Below are 18,135 nucleotides of genomic sequence, written 5' to 3'. Positions count from 1 at the left end.
GGGGCTCTGAACCCATGAGTGAGCCAGATGGTGATGCTGTCTGGTTCTGTGTTGACCTCATCAACACACCTGTTACAGAGGTAGTTAGAAGGGGAATGAAGCTAAAATCCACTTCTTCAGAAGACTTGGAACCAGTGCTGATATCTTCCTTTTTCAGCTTGTTTCCTTTTCATTAACACACCTGTTACAGAGGTAGTTAGAAGGGGAATGAAGCTAAAAGCCGCTTCTTCAGAAGACTTGGAACCAGTGCTGATATCTTCCTTTTTCAGCTTGTTTCCTTTTCATAGTCACCACTCTGTGGACAGAGAAAGCTGTTGTGGAGTGCGGGGAGCTCAACACTGTTTCCTACACTTCTCCTACCCTACATTGCCATGTTCCCTTTTGGTAAAAGAAAAAGGTTAGGTGACACCAGCAAGGTATATATGGTCCCCTCCTTTGTATTTTAGTCTAGATCACATCACACATGAGAAACTGATGGCGTGCATCCAGCCTATATGTGTGTTTTGTTTGTCCCCATAGAATATAAAATTGTGAAATGGTATATATGGTCCCCTCCTTTGTATTTCAGTCTAGATCACATCACACATGAGAAACCTGTGGCGTGCATCCAGCCTATATGTGTGTTTTGTTTGTCCCCATAGAATATAAAATTGTGAAATACCACATAAAAATCATTATCTCAATTCTCTTTAAAAATCACAACACCTAGCAATGCTGAGCCCTGCATTCTCACGTGATCTCAGAGCTGAGGAGCAGCTGTGCTCATTAGATATGGGGAGCACCCCCAGTTTGCCAGTCCCCACCACTCCCTATGCTCACACTCAGACTAGGTGAGTAGCCTGCCTCACTCTGAATTTGAGTTTATGACCCTAGACAGAAGTCCCTGAATTGGTCCTAGAATTAAGCATAGAGCACACTTTATGGAAAAAATTGAGGTGTGTGGTTCACCCAGAGCACTTCTTAGTAGAAAGTTGACCTCAGGGGAACCTGTGGGAAGAGGAAACTCTGAAATCATCTCATTTTCTTTATTCCAGTGGTCAAACACCAGCAACGTCAGAGCTGAACTTCTTAAGAAAAGCACAGACATTGGAGACATATGGAGTGGATCCTCACCCGTGTAAGGTAAGATTCCTGATGGTCAGAGTCCGCTCTGACCTTGCCTCTCTAGAGGGCAACAGGGGCAAGGGAATATGTGCCTGCCCCCAATGGCCCCATTCAATGATCTGCATGATTGGCTCTTTCAGTGACAGATGCCAGAGAAAATGTCTCATTTTGGAAACTCTGAATACATACTGCATAATTTTATGGTGCCACATCAATGTCAGAGGATCTGAGGCAAAGTCCATCTACGTGACAAATCTGAAACTGGGGCCCCACTTTGGCAGCAGTGGGTAATTTAGTAGAAATGAAAAGATGAAGAATGTGGAAGGCCCCCCACAGGGAATGATTGGAGGCAGCTTAGCAACTGCCCACCCTTCTGTGACCTGTAATCTAGTTTCTTTCAAGAGTGAGTTTTATTGACTGCAGTGTCATAAGTCACTGCGCAGAACCAGAGTGGAGTCACATTTAATTCCATTAAGTGCCTGTGAGGGCGACACGGGAACCAACCATGGAGGCTGTACCCATAGGAAAACCTGTGTAATGACTTGTGTCTGGCATTTTGGAGAGCACAGGCAGCCACAGTCACTAGTTGTAGCCGGGCAGACCCATGGCCTCTTCCTGTCTCTCTGTGGCTCGGTCCTCCACTTCAATTCCCTGTTGCTTTGACACTGCTGGTGTCAGAATTGCTGGTGTCCACATTTCTGCCCTTCTCTTTCCATGACTAGGGAGGTTTTGTAGTACCACCAGTAAAAGCAACTCTCAAACTGATCTTAAGGAGACAGTGTCAGCGGGGAGCAGGAAGACAGAAACCTTTTCTTCCTACTAGGTGAGGGAATGCTGTAAGTTTCAAGCAAAACTTAATGAAAGAGTATATTAGTTCCCTAGGGCCACTGTAACAAAATGTCACAGTCTGGTTGGCTTAAACAACAGAAGTTTTTTGCCTAACAGTTCTGGAGACTGGAAGTCTAAGATCAAGTTGTCAGCAGGGTTGGTTCCTTCTGAGGGCTGTGAGAGAAGCATCTGTCCCAGACCCCTCTCCTTGACTTGTAGATGGCCATCTTCTCCCTGTGTCTTCCCATTGCCTTCCTTTAATATATGTCTGTGTCTAAATTTCCTCTTCTTATAAGGACACCAGTTCTATTTGTTTAGGGCCCACCCTAATGACCTCTGTGAAGATCCTATCTCCAAATAAGGTCACATTTTGAGGTACTGAGAGTTGGAGTTTCATCATATGAATGGGGAGGGGAGGCAGGCACAATTCAGGCCATAATGAATAGAATAGAAACTAAGCAACACAGTGATATAGGGACAAAGCAGTGTTTCCCTTGGCCCCGTGGTAAGGTAATATTGATTTGTTCTTGCCGAAGATTTAATATGAACCTTGAGGACATTCTGGCACTCAGAAACCCTGGTCATCTCCCCTACCTCACAGTTTCCTGTCCACCAACACAGCCTAATGCCAGAAAACCCATATGTTCTTGGGGCCAGCACTGTCAGAAAACATATTCATGCCTGTTAAAACCAAAGAACTGACAGATATTTACAAATTAGCAAAGCTTTCTAAATAATGTCCTCTGTATGACAGATGTAGTTGAAACTCCTCCATAAATTGCTTAGATACTATCAGCAGGGGACTGACACAGGAGAGAAGAGAGCTTTGGAGTCAGCTGGCCCCAACATAGTGGGGTCTTTGGAGGCTTCTCTGAGCCTTACATTTTCATTTGTGTGAAAGTATACAATAGGCGTTCACTAACTGTGCTCCCTAAACTGCTCAGTCATTCCAGGACCTTAAATGACATAGCTGCCTAAAGGTTGATACAGTCTCAGAAGGTGTCAGCTCACCTCTGTGTTTGACCCTGAACCTGCTGAGTCCCCTTGAGGCCACACATGGCGCCCACCTCTTCAGAGATGGGTTCCTGGGCAGGACTCACAGCACATAGAGGTGGGCAGGCAGTGAACCCCAGCACAACAACTGACTAGAGGTGGGTAGGGATTCTCCACTGCTGCCCATGGGGGTCTGGAGGCTACAGTGGTAGCTAGCCCAGTATCCATCCCAAATCCATGTGTACCCCACGACTGTGGGGCTCCTTGGACACAGAGAGGCTGAAGAGGCTGCAGGGGAGAACCAGCATTCACACCAGGCATTGTGAGAGGCCCAGTCCTCTACGTCATATCATTCAACCCCACAGCATCAACTCCTGGAAAAGGAGGGAAAGAGAGGGAAAAGGAGGGATGGAGGGAGGAAGGAAGAAATGTTTGTGGCACGCCTTCCATGGTAGGTCCAGTGGAGTCCTTTCATATTACAAGTGGTCCCCAACTTACAATGATTTGACTTATGATTTTTCCACTTTAGGATGGTACAAAAGCGATAGATAATGCATTCAGTAGAAATGTTACTTTGAGTACCCATACAACCATCATACAACCATTCTATTTTTCACTTTCAGTACAGTATTCAATAAATGACATCAGATATTCAGCACTTTAGAATAAAATAGGCTTTGAGGGCTGGCAGGTTGACTTAGTTTGGTTAGAGCGTAATGTTGATAACACCAAGGTCAGAGGTTCAGATCCCTATACCAGCCAGCTGCCAAAAAAATAAAAATAAGGTAAGATAAAATAGGCTTTTTGTTAGGTGATTTGCCCAACTGTGGGCTAATGTAAGTGTTCTGAGCACATTTAATGTAGGTTAGGGTAAGCCGTGATATTCAGTAGGTTAGATGCATATGACAAATTCATTTTGGACTCACCATGTCTCAGTACAATGGGTTTATCTGGATGTAACCCATCATAACTCAAGAAACATCTGTATTTTCTCATCTAATCCTCACACCAGCCCTAGGAGGTGGATGTTATTCTCTGTGTTTTATAGATAAAAAGACTGATATTTCTAGGAGACCAGAGTTCATAAGGCCTGAGTGGTAGAGCAAGATTTTGAACTCAAGTCACTTCCCATTGTTATGTACCCTATGTAGAGCAGAGCCCCCAGAAGGCTTACTTTGGGGAGAAAGTGGGCGCGATCATCTCACTGGGCTTCCAGTCCCTTATTCCTGGGCCCCATGCTTCTTGCTCCCCCATGGCCACATCAGGGTCTACTGCAGGCTCCACATGTGGCCCCTCAGCTCCTCACATTAGGCTCTGGCTCAAGATTTCCTCAGCTCTCCCCCAAAAAAAGAGCAGTCTGGGAGCCTTTAGTCGTGTCATTAAGTAGAGTCACTTTAGTGATATGCTACCATGCACTCCCCTTAATGTTGCTACAAGGAGAGCTGAAATAAGCTCGTGCACTCAGTGTAATAAATACTGATGATTTCTATTAACAGAGAGGCAATTACTGGGCCCAGGGAATCTGGGGCACACAGCCCCAGGGAGGACAGAGAAGAGGAATCACTTTGATAATTAAATGAGAGCAGAACGACGCTTCAGCTGTGCTCTGTTCTCCTGGACTGATTAAGAAGCTGCTGTTTTTCCTGTACACAGTTTCTTTCTGCCCAGAGTGTCCTTGCCTGGCCCTGGGACCAGGAAGAGGAGATCCTACAAACCCTGGGTAGAACAGCCAGGGACTTCCATTAGCTAGCTGGCTAGCAGTAATATCTAAACTCAAAACTTGCACAAGCCTGTCCTGTATTCTCTGCCTTGACCATCAGCCCCCAGGTCCTGGTGGGAACCCCTGGCAGCTCAAGCCTGTAGCTGCTGGAGGAGGGGAGTGGAGCAAACCACTGGCAGCACATTGCCGCACCTGTTCCCCAGCCCTTATACCTCCCCAACCTCAGGCGCCTCTCTCTTGTTGCATCCAGGTGGCCCAGAAATTAGTTGTTCACCCTGGATCTCCTGCAGCCCTGGACTGTGGTCTGGGCCCAGCTTATAAATCTGCCGTGTTAAGGTTCATGGAATAGTTGGTCCTGTCACAGAAGGTGCCGTTTATTGAGAGCCTGCATGTGCCAGGCACTTACATATACTATCTCATTTAATCTTTATAACATCACCGCCAAGAAGATATTCTTTTCCTCATTTTAAGATAAGAACACCGAGTCTCTGAAGATATAGATAAGAAGGGATAAGAGGGGGATAAGAAGTCCCCTCTGAGGGACTAACTAACATGTCCAAATTTACCGGTAAGGACAGTACTGAGATTGAACAGAGCTGTCTGAGTCTCAGTGCTATGCTTTTTCAATTATTGTTCATGGTCTTCCTTCTAGAGAGATGGCACTTATTTAGGAACCAAGCATGACTTACTGCTAATTCTGATACAGAGAGGACATAGACCCACAAGATTACTGAAATCATCATATAAAAATTCAGTGTAAGTTCACCAGTGTCTTTATGTCTGCTCTGTATACACCAGGAGAAAATTGATTTCAGCAGGATCTAGGTTAGATCAACCATAAAAATAAAATTACACTGTTTGCTCCTCTATCCTTAAAATAGGATCATTACTTTCATAGTCCAGCCACCTAGCCTTCTCTCTAAATAAGAGCCCCTTCCTCCACCTTAAGTTGCCCCTGACCTCAGAGAAACAGAACAAGAAGGATCAGTTATGACTGCCCCACCCTCAGGTGGGCCTCTCTTGGTTGCACGGTGGGGAGGGTATTAGATTTACTGCTGAAGTGAACTGGACCAAAGTCATTCACATGGCAAGCTTCTACAAGAATCCCATTTCTGAGCTATCATGGGGTGATACCAAGCCTCTTATAGGGCCCTGCCTCCTCTTCTTCATTCCATTCTAGTTTTTTGTGACCAAGTTTAAGTATATGGAAACTGGGTGATTTTCATGACTGACTTAAGATTCCCACCTGTGAGCCTTTCACAAATGGGCATAAGTGTCTGGAAAAACATGTGGAATTATCTTCCCTAAGGTTTTTTAAGAGTAGTAGAGGCTTCGTGCACCAAAATTGTATTAGATTGAGTTGTACCCCAGAGAGGGGACAAGATGACCCTGGAGGCCTAACAACCAATAATGCCATGGTTCTGACTTCATCACATGCAGGATTCCTCAGGGTATGGCAGGAGACAGAGCCTATTTCCTTTTTTTCTGAAGGTGGAACCCATGGGGACTGGGCAAAGGTGGCCAGATGTTCCTACTCCTAAGAACCAGTCCGTGCTTTGATTTCCACAAATCCTTTTCTGGGCAGAGTGATGGTCTTAGATTGAACCTTTGATGGTGTTAAATTGGTGCAGGTCATGTTTGATGGTGGAGTCCTTATGAATGATGATGAATGCAAATTCATTCCCTCTCCAAGAAAAACACTGTTGGCCATGTCCTAGTAGTAAGGCCATCTCCCTAAGATCAGATAGAAGTAGTATTTCTTAAGGTATGTATTATCGTCCTCAATTTTACAAATGAGGAAACTGAGGTTTGGAGAAGAGTTAAGTAAGTCACAGAACAAATAAGAAGCAGAGCTAGCGTTTCCTTATAATAATGGGAGCAAGGAAGCACTCAGATACCTGAGGCTTCTGGGGTCTCATGCCCTAGGGTTCTGGGCTAGGCCCTGCAGGGAACCCTCTCTTGTATTTAATCACATCTCCGAGTGCCACTCCTCTGTGCCCACTTCTCTCCTCCCCAGAGAGCTCCTTGCTCAGCTTCCCATCCCTCTGCTTTCCATTAGGCTTGGCTTCCTGGGGAAGCAGACTTGGAGGTGATTCCAACAGACTGGAATTCACTGTCCAGCTCCAGCCTTTACTTGCTCCACACTTTGAGCCCATCTTCCTTATCTGTAAAGTGGGGGTGAATAACACCTCTTTGGAGGTGGTGTAGTGTAGGAGATCAGAGCATGGGCTTGGGAGCCAGACCGCATGAGTTTGCATTGTAAATTTTAAAACTTCATATTTTCCTGCTGCCTCAACATCCCCACAAATAGACTGTGACATCCTGCCCAGGTGACCAGGTGCACCAGAGTGATAAGGCTGGTCCCTGCCACAAGTTCTCCTTCCTAACCTTCCCTGACCATGACCTAGTAACATTCAAATGCACCAGTGAAATCCTCTCGTGTCTTTTTTTGTGCCCCACCCTGACCCCCAATAAAAGGTCCTTGTTCACTCTCTAATGTCCCCCCAAAAGAAGCAGATCTGGGGTCCTAAACCAAGACTGAAGCTCTTTCCACAAGGATGAAAAATTGAAAATAATTTTTTAACCTCACAACTGTAGAAATGAACTAAATTCTTTGACTATTGTCTGATATAGGGTGGGGCTGATGATGTCTGCAGCCTAGTTGTCAGGACCCAGGTTTTTATTCCACCTCCCAGATCCTTTAATGGCTCAGTCCTACAGGCAGTGATTTCATGGGGATGAAAAGGGGACAGGGAGGAAAGACAGACTCCAGCTTGATGAGATGGAAGATCTGAGGAACAGATGACTACTGTCTGTGTCACTTCTCTCCTCATCCCCTTCTCTTTTTGTCACACAGCTTGTTATTTTGCACACAAACCCCAAGGGTAGGCTCACAAAGAAATGACATGTTAGATAGAAGAAACGGGAAATTCCAGAGAGGTGTCAGTGTGGCTGCCCGCTTGTGTTTTCATGCCAGTACAGATGTGAGTTTTCTTGCTGTAATTCAAGTCCTGCTCCTCACTGGCTGCGGAGCCTCATGTGCCAGAGACCAATAGCAAACATTCCAGCTGTCCTCCGCCCTGTGGACTCTCGAGGGCCGGAGTATTGCAGTGGTCTTCAGCTGCATCTGTTGCATTCGAAGCAGTTGGGAGACTTGTTCTCTTCATATGGGAGACTGGATTGGGATTGTTCAAGGTGGGATGATGTGGCCTCTCCTCAGGGTTCCCACATCAGCCAGACTGGTCAGGAGAGGCTGTTCCCTGCCTTCACTCAGAGGCCAGCCCCGAGGGGTCTGGACACTACAGGTGAACAGTGCCAACCAGGGCAACCCGGCCGACACTTCCTACCTCATGGAAGGACCTTCTCTTCCCTTTGCCATGGCCACAGGGACACCAGTCACTGAGATGACTCTAGTGGGTCTCTAACTGTGTCATGGCCTCTGACCCCTTCCCTTTCCACTCACTTCAGATTCATGGATTACCCAAATCCTCCTCCTCCACGGTCCCCTCACAATGAATGACTTCTTTATTCTAACTTCTCACACCCTCATTTCCTAACTAGCAAACCTTAAATCCATCAACATCAGGCAAAACAGTAAAATGTTAGGCTTTTTAAAACGGATTTGTATTAAGTTCAACTGATTCAGCTAATCAGTAGCAGCTACAATAATATTGACAACAGCACAGCCACTAGCATTTATGGGTGCCTACTAAGCACAGCTTATGAGGTAGGTAATATTATGAACCCGGATTTTATTACAAAGAGTCCGAAACACGGAGAAATTGAGGGACCTGGCTACAGTCACACAGGAGTGGCAAAGCCCAATCTGGACCTGGGCAGTCAGACCCAGAGCCCATGGAGCTGTAGTTTTGACATGGGGGCTCTTCTGCCCCATCGCTGCCCATGTGAGCCAGGGTGGAATAAGCAGAGGGAGGCTCTCCCCTCCCCGCCCCCAGCCTCTCTCCTCTGCTAAGCCCCCTGCCCACCCCCCACCTCCATCCCTTACTTCACTCATTATTTCAAGCTGTCTGCTCCCCTCCTGCAGGCCTGACCCTTATTTTCCATCCCTCCTGCTTTTCCTCTGCCTCAGAGAGCATTACAAGACACCCTACCTGCCTCAGCCCCACCTACGCCTTCCCCTCGTTTTTGCACTTGTGTACTTCCTCCACAGCAGCCACACTGTCCCCTCTGACCCACCTGATTGTCTTACACCTTCATCTGATAAATATTCACTGCGGCTGTGTTCTACACCAGTACCAATACAATGGGTCTCTACGCTCGAGTCTCTGTCTGTCTAAGCCTATGGTTTTAGGACTTCCTTGGGTCCTGCCTGCACAGTGAGCAGAAGGCCTCCTGGTGCCCACCCTCTGTCTGAGGCAGATTACCTCCCTCACCTGCCTCTCCCAGGTATTCTTCCCCCAAAGGCCACCCTGCCCTGACCCATATCTCTGACAAGTCTGCCAGGTTAGCCCTAGTGCCTCTGCCAAGAATGGTGTTTGTGTGCAGTGCCTGGTGCTCAGATATAAATAACCACCACCAAGCAGAGATGACAGGCAGGAGGAAATCCAGCCCTGTGGCTTTGCAGTGTCTCCATTCCAGTTATTTTTAAACAGCTTTTTGCTGTGCCCATGGGTTGAATGACATTGTGCTTACAGCCAAGTGTCTGGATCATGACAGACCCTGAGGAAAGGACAATAATAACAATACGTTAGTTGGAAATATTTGCAAAACATATACTTAGTTTATTCCCTAGGCCCAGATGCTCTCACTTGTAACCCCAACTCTAAGAGGCAGTTTTAAAATGAAACTGCATTTTTCCTTGAGACAAGGCTCATGAGGCACTGCAGAGGCCCCACTGTCCTTAGGACCAATCAGGCTAAAAATCTGTGCCATGGAGGCAAACCCTGAGATGGAGAGACAAGGAGAGCTAAACCTCAGGCTGATCTGGCCCAACAGCCATGGATCCCCCCAGCATGCCTCACACCAGGTGTCCGGCCCTGACTCCATGGCACTACCCTAGCTGTGGCCCAGAAGACTCTCCTGCAGACACATGTGACCAGCATCATTGCGTAGTTTTGTGGCCACCTCCACACACTCATACCCTCCTCCATCAGTGTTTATGCTCACTCAGTGCTCCTATCACAAAGGAAGCTCCTCTGAGTATAACCCTTCGACTGCTGGTCCTCATGAACAGTGGCCTACAGCTTCTCACTGTGCTCAGTAAAACCTCAAGCCTGGTGTTTACAAACTGATGGTGACAGATGACCAGGAGCCCCTCTCTATTGGTTCAAGCACCTCAGGGCTGGTGGCAACTGTTCTGCTCGGCCAATTATTTCTTGTCTTTTCTTCAGCTAAACTTTCCTGAGGAATCCCTGTGTGTTAGGACCATCATGATAATGATAACTGCCTCTCTCTCTCTTTAATAACAGCTTTTCAAGATATAATTCACATATTGTAAAATTCAGCCTTTCAACATGTGTAATTCAGTGGTATTTAGTATATTCACAGTTATGCAACTGTCATCACTAATTTTAAAATATTTTCATAACCCCCCAAAAAGAGACCCTGTACCCATTTAGCAGTCTCTCCCCATCTTATCTCCCCCCCAGCCCCTGGCAACCAGTAATCTTTTTGTCTCCATGAATTTGCCTATTTTGGACATTTCATATAAATGATATCATATAATATATGATCTTTTCTAACTTGCTTCTTTGACTTGGCATAATGTATTCAAGGTTCAGCCATGTTGTAGCATGTATTAGTACTTCATCTCTTTTACTGCCGAATAATATTCCCTTGTACCATAATATACCACTTGCTTGTTCATTTGTCAATCGATAGACATTTTCCACTGGAAAATGGATTGGATTGTCTTCATTGTTTGGCTATTATGAACAGCACTACTATTAACATCCATGTACTAGTTTCTGTGTGGACATATGTTTTCAGTTCTCTTGGGTACATACCTAGGAGTAGAATTTCCAGGTCATATGCTAACTTTATGTTTAACAACTTGAGGAACTTCCAAATTGTTTTCCAAAGTGACTGCACCACTTTATTGCTGCACCCCTCAGTAAGGCATGAGGTTTTGCCATTCACTGTGGATGTTCACAACAACCTTCTAAGGTCATTGTTGTCATTATAATTTACAACTCACAGAAAAGGGCACTGAGGCTCAATAAGTAACTTGCCTAAGTCATGCCCCTGGCAAGTGGCAAGGCTGGGACTTTAATCACAGTCTTGTGATTCCAAATGCCATACTCTTCCCTCTGTGACCTACTGTCAAGTTTTAATCCTGCATCACCTATGAACAACTGTGTTTTTCACCCTTTCACCTCTGCCTGCATCACCCTAGTGAGAAGTTTTTCTGTGTTGCAGGACGTGTCAGGAAATGCTGCATTTCTGGCCTTCACTCCTTTTGGGTTTGTTGTTCTGCAAGGAAACAAGAGGGTCCACTTCATTAAATGGTGAGTGTCTTCATTTCCAAAACAGGCTCTTTATACCTCATCAACTGGGGAGGGGCTATGGTTCCCATGTTTTGTCTGTGATTGGGCAGTTATGGTTTGGAGCCCTCTTGAAAGCCTTGTGTTGGTAATGGTAACTGAAAAAGGTAGTGGTCTCTTCCTAGGGATCCTGTTCTTCCAAAGGGGTGTCCCTGAGAGCCAACAGCCTCTCCAGAGAGAGAAAGGTTGTGGAGGTTTGATTTCTGGGGAGGATATAAGGCCTGGACTAGAGCCAATGTTAGGGAAGCAAAGTTCCCATAAAAACTGAGTCCTTAGGGGCAGTCACCCACTGAAAGCCATAGCCAGCCCTGCTGAGCCAGCTGTTCTGGAGTATCTCTGTGGAAGGCCCAACTCCCTTGCCCACTCTGCTAATGAGGGAGGCACAGACAGTGATTCCTAAGTCATCCTGTTGCTCTGGCAAAAAAAAACCTCCTCAGACCAACCACCACTGTGGGCATTTTCTCTGCAAGAGCTTAGGTGCTCCTCTGTCTCACTCCTATCTCTCTTTAGGGCTTAAGTGTCTTCAGCCTCAAGGAATCACATCCCCATTCTTTCTTCCTTCCCTCCCTTCTCCCCTCCCACTTCTAGGCTGCAGCTACTCTGAACTGCTTCCTCTCCTGCCCCGTTTTTTGTTTGGGATCTGTTTAGCTGCATGGCTCTGGGAGCTGATGCAGCACAAACTCTGGTTTGTTGATCAACATTAGGTTATCCTGGAGACCCTTTTGCTGACCCATGCAAACATTTGTCAGCCTCATCAGAACATTTTGCATAGTCCACTAAGCCCCTGTGGTTTCTGTACCTTCACAGGCCTCAGACTGTCTTGTCTAAACTGGCCACCTCTTCCAATAGACTTAGATAAGTGGCTTCCTTTGGTCCAGCAGAGCTCAGCGGGGGAAGCCTGCTTTGTGTCTGGGTTCCTTTGCCTTCTCCAGAAGAACTAATGAAGAATCTGAGTACAGAGTTGCTTCCTAGTAAGCTTTCCTCTGGGGCCGCTGCAGGTCCTATGCCCTCTTCAACTCCCCTGCTGAGCTTGTGGTCAGACACCACCTTTCCAACCCATATTGCTTTTGTAAAGAATGGCGACATGATGATCAACCAGAGCGCGAGTGTAACTGCTCCTCCGGCATGCAGAGCCAGGTGCTGCTCCTCAGGACAACAGCCACTTCACAAGGCAGCCCTGGAGTTATCAGAACACACCCCAACACACATGTTTCCTAGGCTTCCTCGAGTTGGCCTGCTTCACTGTGCTCTCCATGTGAAGATATAAAGGTTTGGGGTCTCCTGTCCAACAAAATACTTTTCAGGAGAAGACAATGAGCAGTATCAGGCCACAGCTTTCCTAAATGAGGAGCATTTGCTGCTTGGATACATCTGGGCTGTTCGATGTTCCTTAGAGGGCCCAGATCCTGGACCATATTCTGACTGGGGTAGCTGTGTCATGTGGTCCCTAGTAGGGTACATGTTTAGCTAGAAGCAAGTGGGACGTGCCTGTTACAGATAATGCAGTCCCTCAATTACCCCTACCCCTCCAGAAGCCATGATGCTCCCCAGTTCTCCTAGACCCTTTCCTCTCTATGGCTTCTCTCAGGTGCCACTTCTTCAGGAAGTCTCCTCTTCACTATGTCCCCACCTTACGATAATAGATGAAAACCTAATCTCACTTTCAAAAGAAAACTCCTTACTTTCCTATCTTGCTTGTTGGAGCCTAGATGAACTGTGTGCTTGTTTATATATTAACCTGTTGGTATTTATTCTGTGTGTGTATGAGATTGATTGATTGAGAGGGAGAATGAGAGGGAATCAAACACTGAAGGAATACCATGTGGTTTGTATTTACTCAGAACCAATAGTCAGAAGTTGTGAACTTTCATCCTGTTCTAGCCATGATTTCTGGGACCACAGAGAACAAGTGATGTTCCTCTGTCCACTGAATTTTGTACATCAGTAAATTGTATACATGGTTCTCACTACCTTTGTGCTCCTTCTTAGGATATTCAGGAAATTTCCCTAGAAATTATAAAGTGGAAGAAGCCAAGTGGAGGCAGATGTACACGATCAGACCTCCTTGGGGGTCCCAGTTGGGTAGAAAAATAAGGACTGCAGCAAGGTGGAGAGGGCCTTGAGTTCCAGAGGGCAGTTGTGTTGGACAGATAGAAGTGAAGTGAGGCCTGGTTCTCTGGCTCTCAGGGACATCCACCTAAGACCCTGGTAATATTTCCATTTTGTAATGTAACCAAGGCTGAGAGCAGGTTGAGGAGGTGAGGTCTAGGCCATGCCATGTACAGTAACCATGTCACTTCTTCTGATTTGTGTCTGTCCCGCGGGTGACGTACCCCAGTATCCTGTTTGCCTCTTTTACTGCAGCCATTCACTGGGCTGGTGGCTTCAAGGATTTTTCTACAATACCCCCTAAGCCCCTTTCCTGGTCAGTACGCTGCATGACTGTTCCATGTAATCTGTTCTCTCTCTTTGGTATGTTGCCCCACCCCCCTCCCTGAGATTGTTTGACATCTGTCTGCATTAAACTGCATTTTCCATCCAGTGGCACAGTCACCTGAAAGACTCAACTCCCTCAGAACCTGGTTGCATTGTTTTTCATTATTTGCTGTATCTTGAACTTTGGCCTCATCAGCTACCTGTGGCATCTTACGTTTGACAGTCCCATCCAGATAATGCACCTGTGTTATGAACCAAATCCTGAAATGACCCCAGACACTTTACCCAGACTCACTTTCCATGCAAATGTTTCCCTTTTACAGCCACTGTTGATGAGCCCGAAATGCTCCTATCACCCTATTAGTATGATTGACCAGAAAACTGTGAACTATTCCAACAACTGTTCTCTAAGGCCACTGCGCTGCTGTCTTGTTTCAGTTCTAATTTTGGCTAAAATTGTGTCTGAGCACCTTCCAGTGGGGGTGGGCTATGCATCTACAAGACGTAGCTGTGAACAAGCAACCCACAGCAAGGTGACAGGTACTCTCTTTGTGCTTCCAGGAATGAGGTGACCAAACTGAAATTTGAAGGAAAGACTTTCTATTTATATGTAAGTCAGAAAGAGGTGAGTGCTGGCTTCCTTCTCATCATGGAGGGCTGGGGAAATGGGCCAGTTCCTGATGGCCAGAGCTGATTCTAAGGGGTCCAGGTAGAGTTAAGCCACCTGTATGCTAATCCAAGACCAAGGTCAAGACCTGGAGGTGAGGTATGGAGGGGTGGGAAAGCCCTGGAGCACAGGACTTCCTCAGGGATGTGGATGACACCCAGAGGTTCTTCTTGAGATCCCTACCTCCAGGAAATGGAGTCAAAGTAAGATTCTTCTTTCACATGGAAACTCCAGATGTGAGTGCCATTTTCTCACCAAGGGCTCTCCTGGTTCAACTTGTGCCCACTAGACTTTCTCTGATCTGGCTTGCTAGGTGTGAGGTGATACACTGAAATGAGCTCTTTCCCAGTGGGTCCTGTAGGCCTTCCATTCCAACTAGCCAGCTGCCAGGGGCCCTCCAATAGCTTGGGTGTCAGTGCCCTGGGCTGCTTCACCCTACACTTCTCCATCCTCACTCAGCCATTTCTATGTGCAATTCTTTGCAGGAAAAGAAAATTATTCTCACATATTTTGCTCCAACTCCAGAAGCCTGCAAGCACCTCTGGAAATGTGGAATTGAGAACCAAGCCTTCTACAAGTGAGTGGACATATGTGGTAGGGACCATCTTTATCAGAACCAAAGTCACAAAGGCTACTTTTAGAGGAATGACGGGCAGGAAAATTTGGAGAAACTTTGAGAGAGGAGATATGAGGTGACAAGGCTAAGCTTCCTAATAAAACTCACCCCTTTCTAGGTCTCTGTACCCTCTGGAGATTCAAGGTCCGGGAATGTGTTTCAGCTGAGTTGCCCAAAGGTTCTACCTTGAGATGTCCTTGGACAGACCCCCGTGGCAGAGCAGTTCTGGGTTTTTTGGGGATAAGGTTTGGGCCAGAAAATGCCAGTGGGTGCCTAACTTCAATTAACCTGTCCCTGTGGAGCCATTCAGAGCCCTGGGAGGCATAGGGCACAACAGCTCCATAAAGGACCAAGCACAAACGAGAACAGCTAGCTCCCTGGCCCCAGGCCCCAGCCCTCAACCATAGAGAGACTTTGGGGTCTGCTTCCTGGTGGGTGACCTGGTGCTAAGCTGAGGTTGATGGCAGCCCCTCCTGGTGTATCACTGCCAAAGGTGGTGCCAATGACAGGCCAAGTGCTCAGGAACCTGGGATGGAGTGGCTGGAGGTGGGCAAGGGCTTGACTGTTACTAAGAAGCCAGGTTTGGGCCAAAGGCAAAAACTTTGCTTACCAAAGCATTTTGTAAAGTATGTGAGGCTTTTGTGTTGTTTTCTTTGATTCAGAAAGTGGTTATAAAAGCATTAGGGAGCAAAGAAGTGGCCCATTGAGAAACAGGGATGATACCAGGTAAAGTATGTTTCATTAAACTCCTCAGTCTTGTTTTAAAAATGGAATGTGGGCTGGCCAGTTAGCCCAGCTGGTTAGAGCATGGTGCTGATAACACCAAGATCCAGGGTTTTATCCCTGTACCAGCCAGCCACCAAAAAAAAAAAAAAATGTAATGGTATGATTTATGCTTTACTAAGATGTATCTTAGTCAGGACAAGGCAAGACAGAGTGTGTAGTATATTCCACCTGGGGTGAGCCTGCTATCACCAAATGTCCCTGACAGGCCAGGTCCTCCCTCCAGTAACCTGAAAGATCCTGAAGAGATGAGAATTTCTGTGGGCTGAGTGGGCACCATCCTCCTCCCTGTAATCAGACTCTCTGCTACCTGCTGGCTGCTATGGTATGCCAGCTGGCAGAATTGCTCTCATCCCAGTTACCAGGGCCACAGCCCAGAGCCTGTTTCTTAGGAAGCTTTCTGAATTGCTTAATATTCACTGTACATTTGATACCGGAATCAGGGATGAACTGAATGGTCAGCTTGAATTCTAACCTGAGTGAGCTTCTTTCTTCTCCTGAGGAAGACACTCAAAAAGTGTTGTAAAGTTCCCTCCCATTCAGTCCCTGCTGTCCAGGGAAAGCCAGGAAAACATTTCTTTTCTTTTGCTACCACCTTCCCTTTGCCTGTGAGGACAGACCCCAGGTTTTGCCAGTTATATGAACCTGGAGATAAGCAATTTGAGATGCAAACTTCTGCTGTGGGATCAAGGAGTAGCCCAGGAAGGACTGGATTCCCTGGTCCTCCCCAATAGAAAGGAAGGCACTGGCAGACAGGGGCTTCTCCACACTTGAGCTATCACTGTCCTGGGGATGGTGTACTTGGAAGCGTTCTCTTTCTCTCCACCAAAGTACCTAACACAAACAAAAGTGATTTCCTTTTCTCTCATCTTTCCATGCCTCCAGCACCATTTCTTTAGGCCTTTGTTCCTTCATCTGTGTCATGGGAACAGAAGTGTGCTTCTGAACCTGTGACCAAACTCAGTTTCTGAGTCTTTCCACACCAACCCAGCCCTGCCAGCATGCACACTGGAGACTGAGGTCACTTTTCACTGTTTTCCATTGACTTTTTAATGTTCTAAGTGTTAAAGCCTCTAGTCTGGGTCAGATACCCAGTTATGCCAAGTCTCTGGCAGCAGCCACTTTGGCCTTGCTCTCAGCATCTCTCACATACAGATCACCAGTCACGCCTTTGGCCTAGTGCCTTGAAGGGAGCTGGGTCAGACTTGAGAACATGCTTAGGCAGAAGGGTCTGAGATCTCGTGGAGCCCTGAGACATGTAGGGATGGTGTCTCTCAGGAACTGCTTGTGGATTGTGAGGATAGATCCCTAAATTCTCCCTGCCTGCTCATGGCAAAGGCCTCAGTCCCGGATGGGTTCCTGGCTGGATTAGTACTGTGTCACCCTGGGTGTGTTGCAAGTGAGTTGGGTCTTGGGAGACTTCTCTCCAGGCACTCTGCCCAAGCTCACTTTTCTAAATGTCAGCAAAGTCACCCAGGAGGATGTTTTACAGTGCCCATGGCCTTCCAGAGTCTCCACATCAGCTGTCTGCAGCCTTGAAAGTGATGTTAAATAGGCACTCTGGGGGAGGAAGGATGGTTCCAAGTTCAAATAAATGATGGAACTTTTTATTTACATTAAGCTAGTTTCTTCACTGCAGGACTTCTCAGTCTTTACTCTGATAACATATTGTAGGACTCTCCAAGAGGGAGATGGGACAGGAAGGGCAGCCCCTACCCTCTTCTCCACCCACAGTTACCCAGACATAGACATGAAGCATCAAATACTAGGACTGGAAGGGATACCTGAGGTCCAGTAGTCACAGCTCCATCATTTTATAGGTAAGAAGATTGAGGCTAAGAGAGGGAAAGAAACGTGCCCAAGGTCCTACTGCTAATAAATGACCTGGTTGAGATTAGATGAGTGGCATTCTATTACTACCCCAGACCTTCATCCCTAACATTTCTTCTCCCCGTCCTCCTCATGAACCCCATGGAGCATTCTTGGGGAGCCTTCACTCGCCTGATGTTAAAATGGGTTTCCATGTGATTGTCCCAGGCACTGAGGCAGGAGGGCAGGTCACCATAAGCTTAGCCCTCAGATCCTAAAGGACAGTCAGAGACAAGCATGGGCTATGGAGGGCTTTTCCTAAATCGAGTTTCCTCAAGTAGCCTTTGGAAGGAGCTGAGAACGCACTGCTGTAGCCTGTGTGAGGCAGTTTCAGGCCATTTGTCACACTAGACTTTGCCTTGCTGCAGGCTGGAGAAGTCAAGCCAAGTCCGCACAGTGTCCAGCAGCAATTTATTCTTTAAAGGGAGCCGGTTCCGATACAGGTAAATAGTGACAGTAAGTAACCATTATGGATCTATTTTCAGACCCTTCTCTAGAAAACAGTCACTTGGTAGTCCTTATCCTTGAAAACAAAGAAACTGGGGGACTGTCAGAAAAGCCTAAGGTTTCCATCCTATTCTCCTGTCTCCTAACCCTTTTACTATTTCTTTCCTTT

At 46.7% G+C, this 18,135-nt stretch overlaps 1 protein-coding gene across 1 annotated transcript in view; it reads left to right on the top strand.

Moving 5' to 3' along the window:
- The window catches only part of FRMD5 (FERM domain containing 5), a 52,690-nt gene that overhangs the window by 25,460 nt on the left and 9,095 nt on the right, over nucleotides 1-18,135 (top strand). The window contains exons 5-10 of the mRNA XM_008590219.1: nucleotides 288-384; nucleotides 1,035-1,122; nucleotides 11,024-11,112; nucleotides 14,146-14,209; nucleotides 14,737-14,828; nucleotides 17,888-17,962. Of these exons, the coding sequence (XP_008588441.1) occupies nucleotides 288-384; nucleotides 1,035-1,122; nucleotides 11,024-11,112; nucleotides 14,146-14,209; nucleotides 14,737-14,828; nucleotides 17,888-17,962 (505 nt within the window). The remainder of the gene's footprint in view (nucleotides 1-287; nucleotides 385-1,034; nucleotides 1,123-11,023; nucleotides 11,113-14,145; nucleotides 14,210-14,736; nucleotides 14,829-17,887; nucleotides 17,963-18,135) is intronic.

The sequence above is a fragment of the Galeopterus variegatus genome, unplaced genomic scaffold (assembly GCF_000696425.1).
Source record: "Galeopterus variegatus unplaced genomic scaffold, G_variegatus-3.0.2 Scaffold5928, whole genome shotgun sequence".
In the NCBI taxonomy this organism is placed as follows: Eukaryota; Metazoa; Chordata; class Mammalia; order Dermoptera; family Cynocephalidae; genus Galeopterus; species Galeopterus variegatus.
The sequence above is the reverse complement of the archived record's forward strand: the minus strand, read 5'-3'. Positions and strand labels throughout refer to the sequence as shown.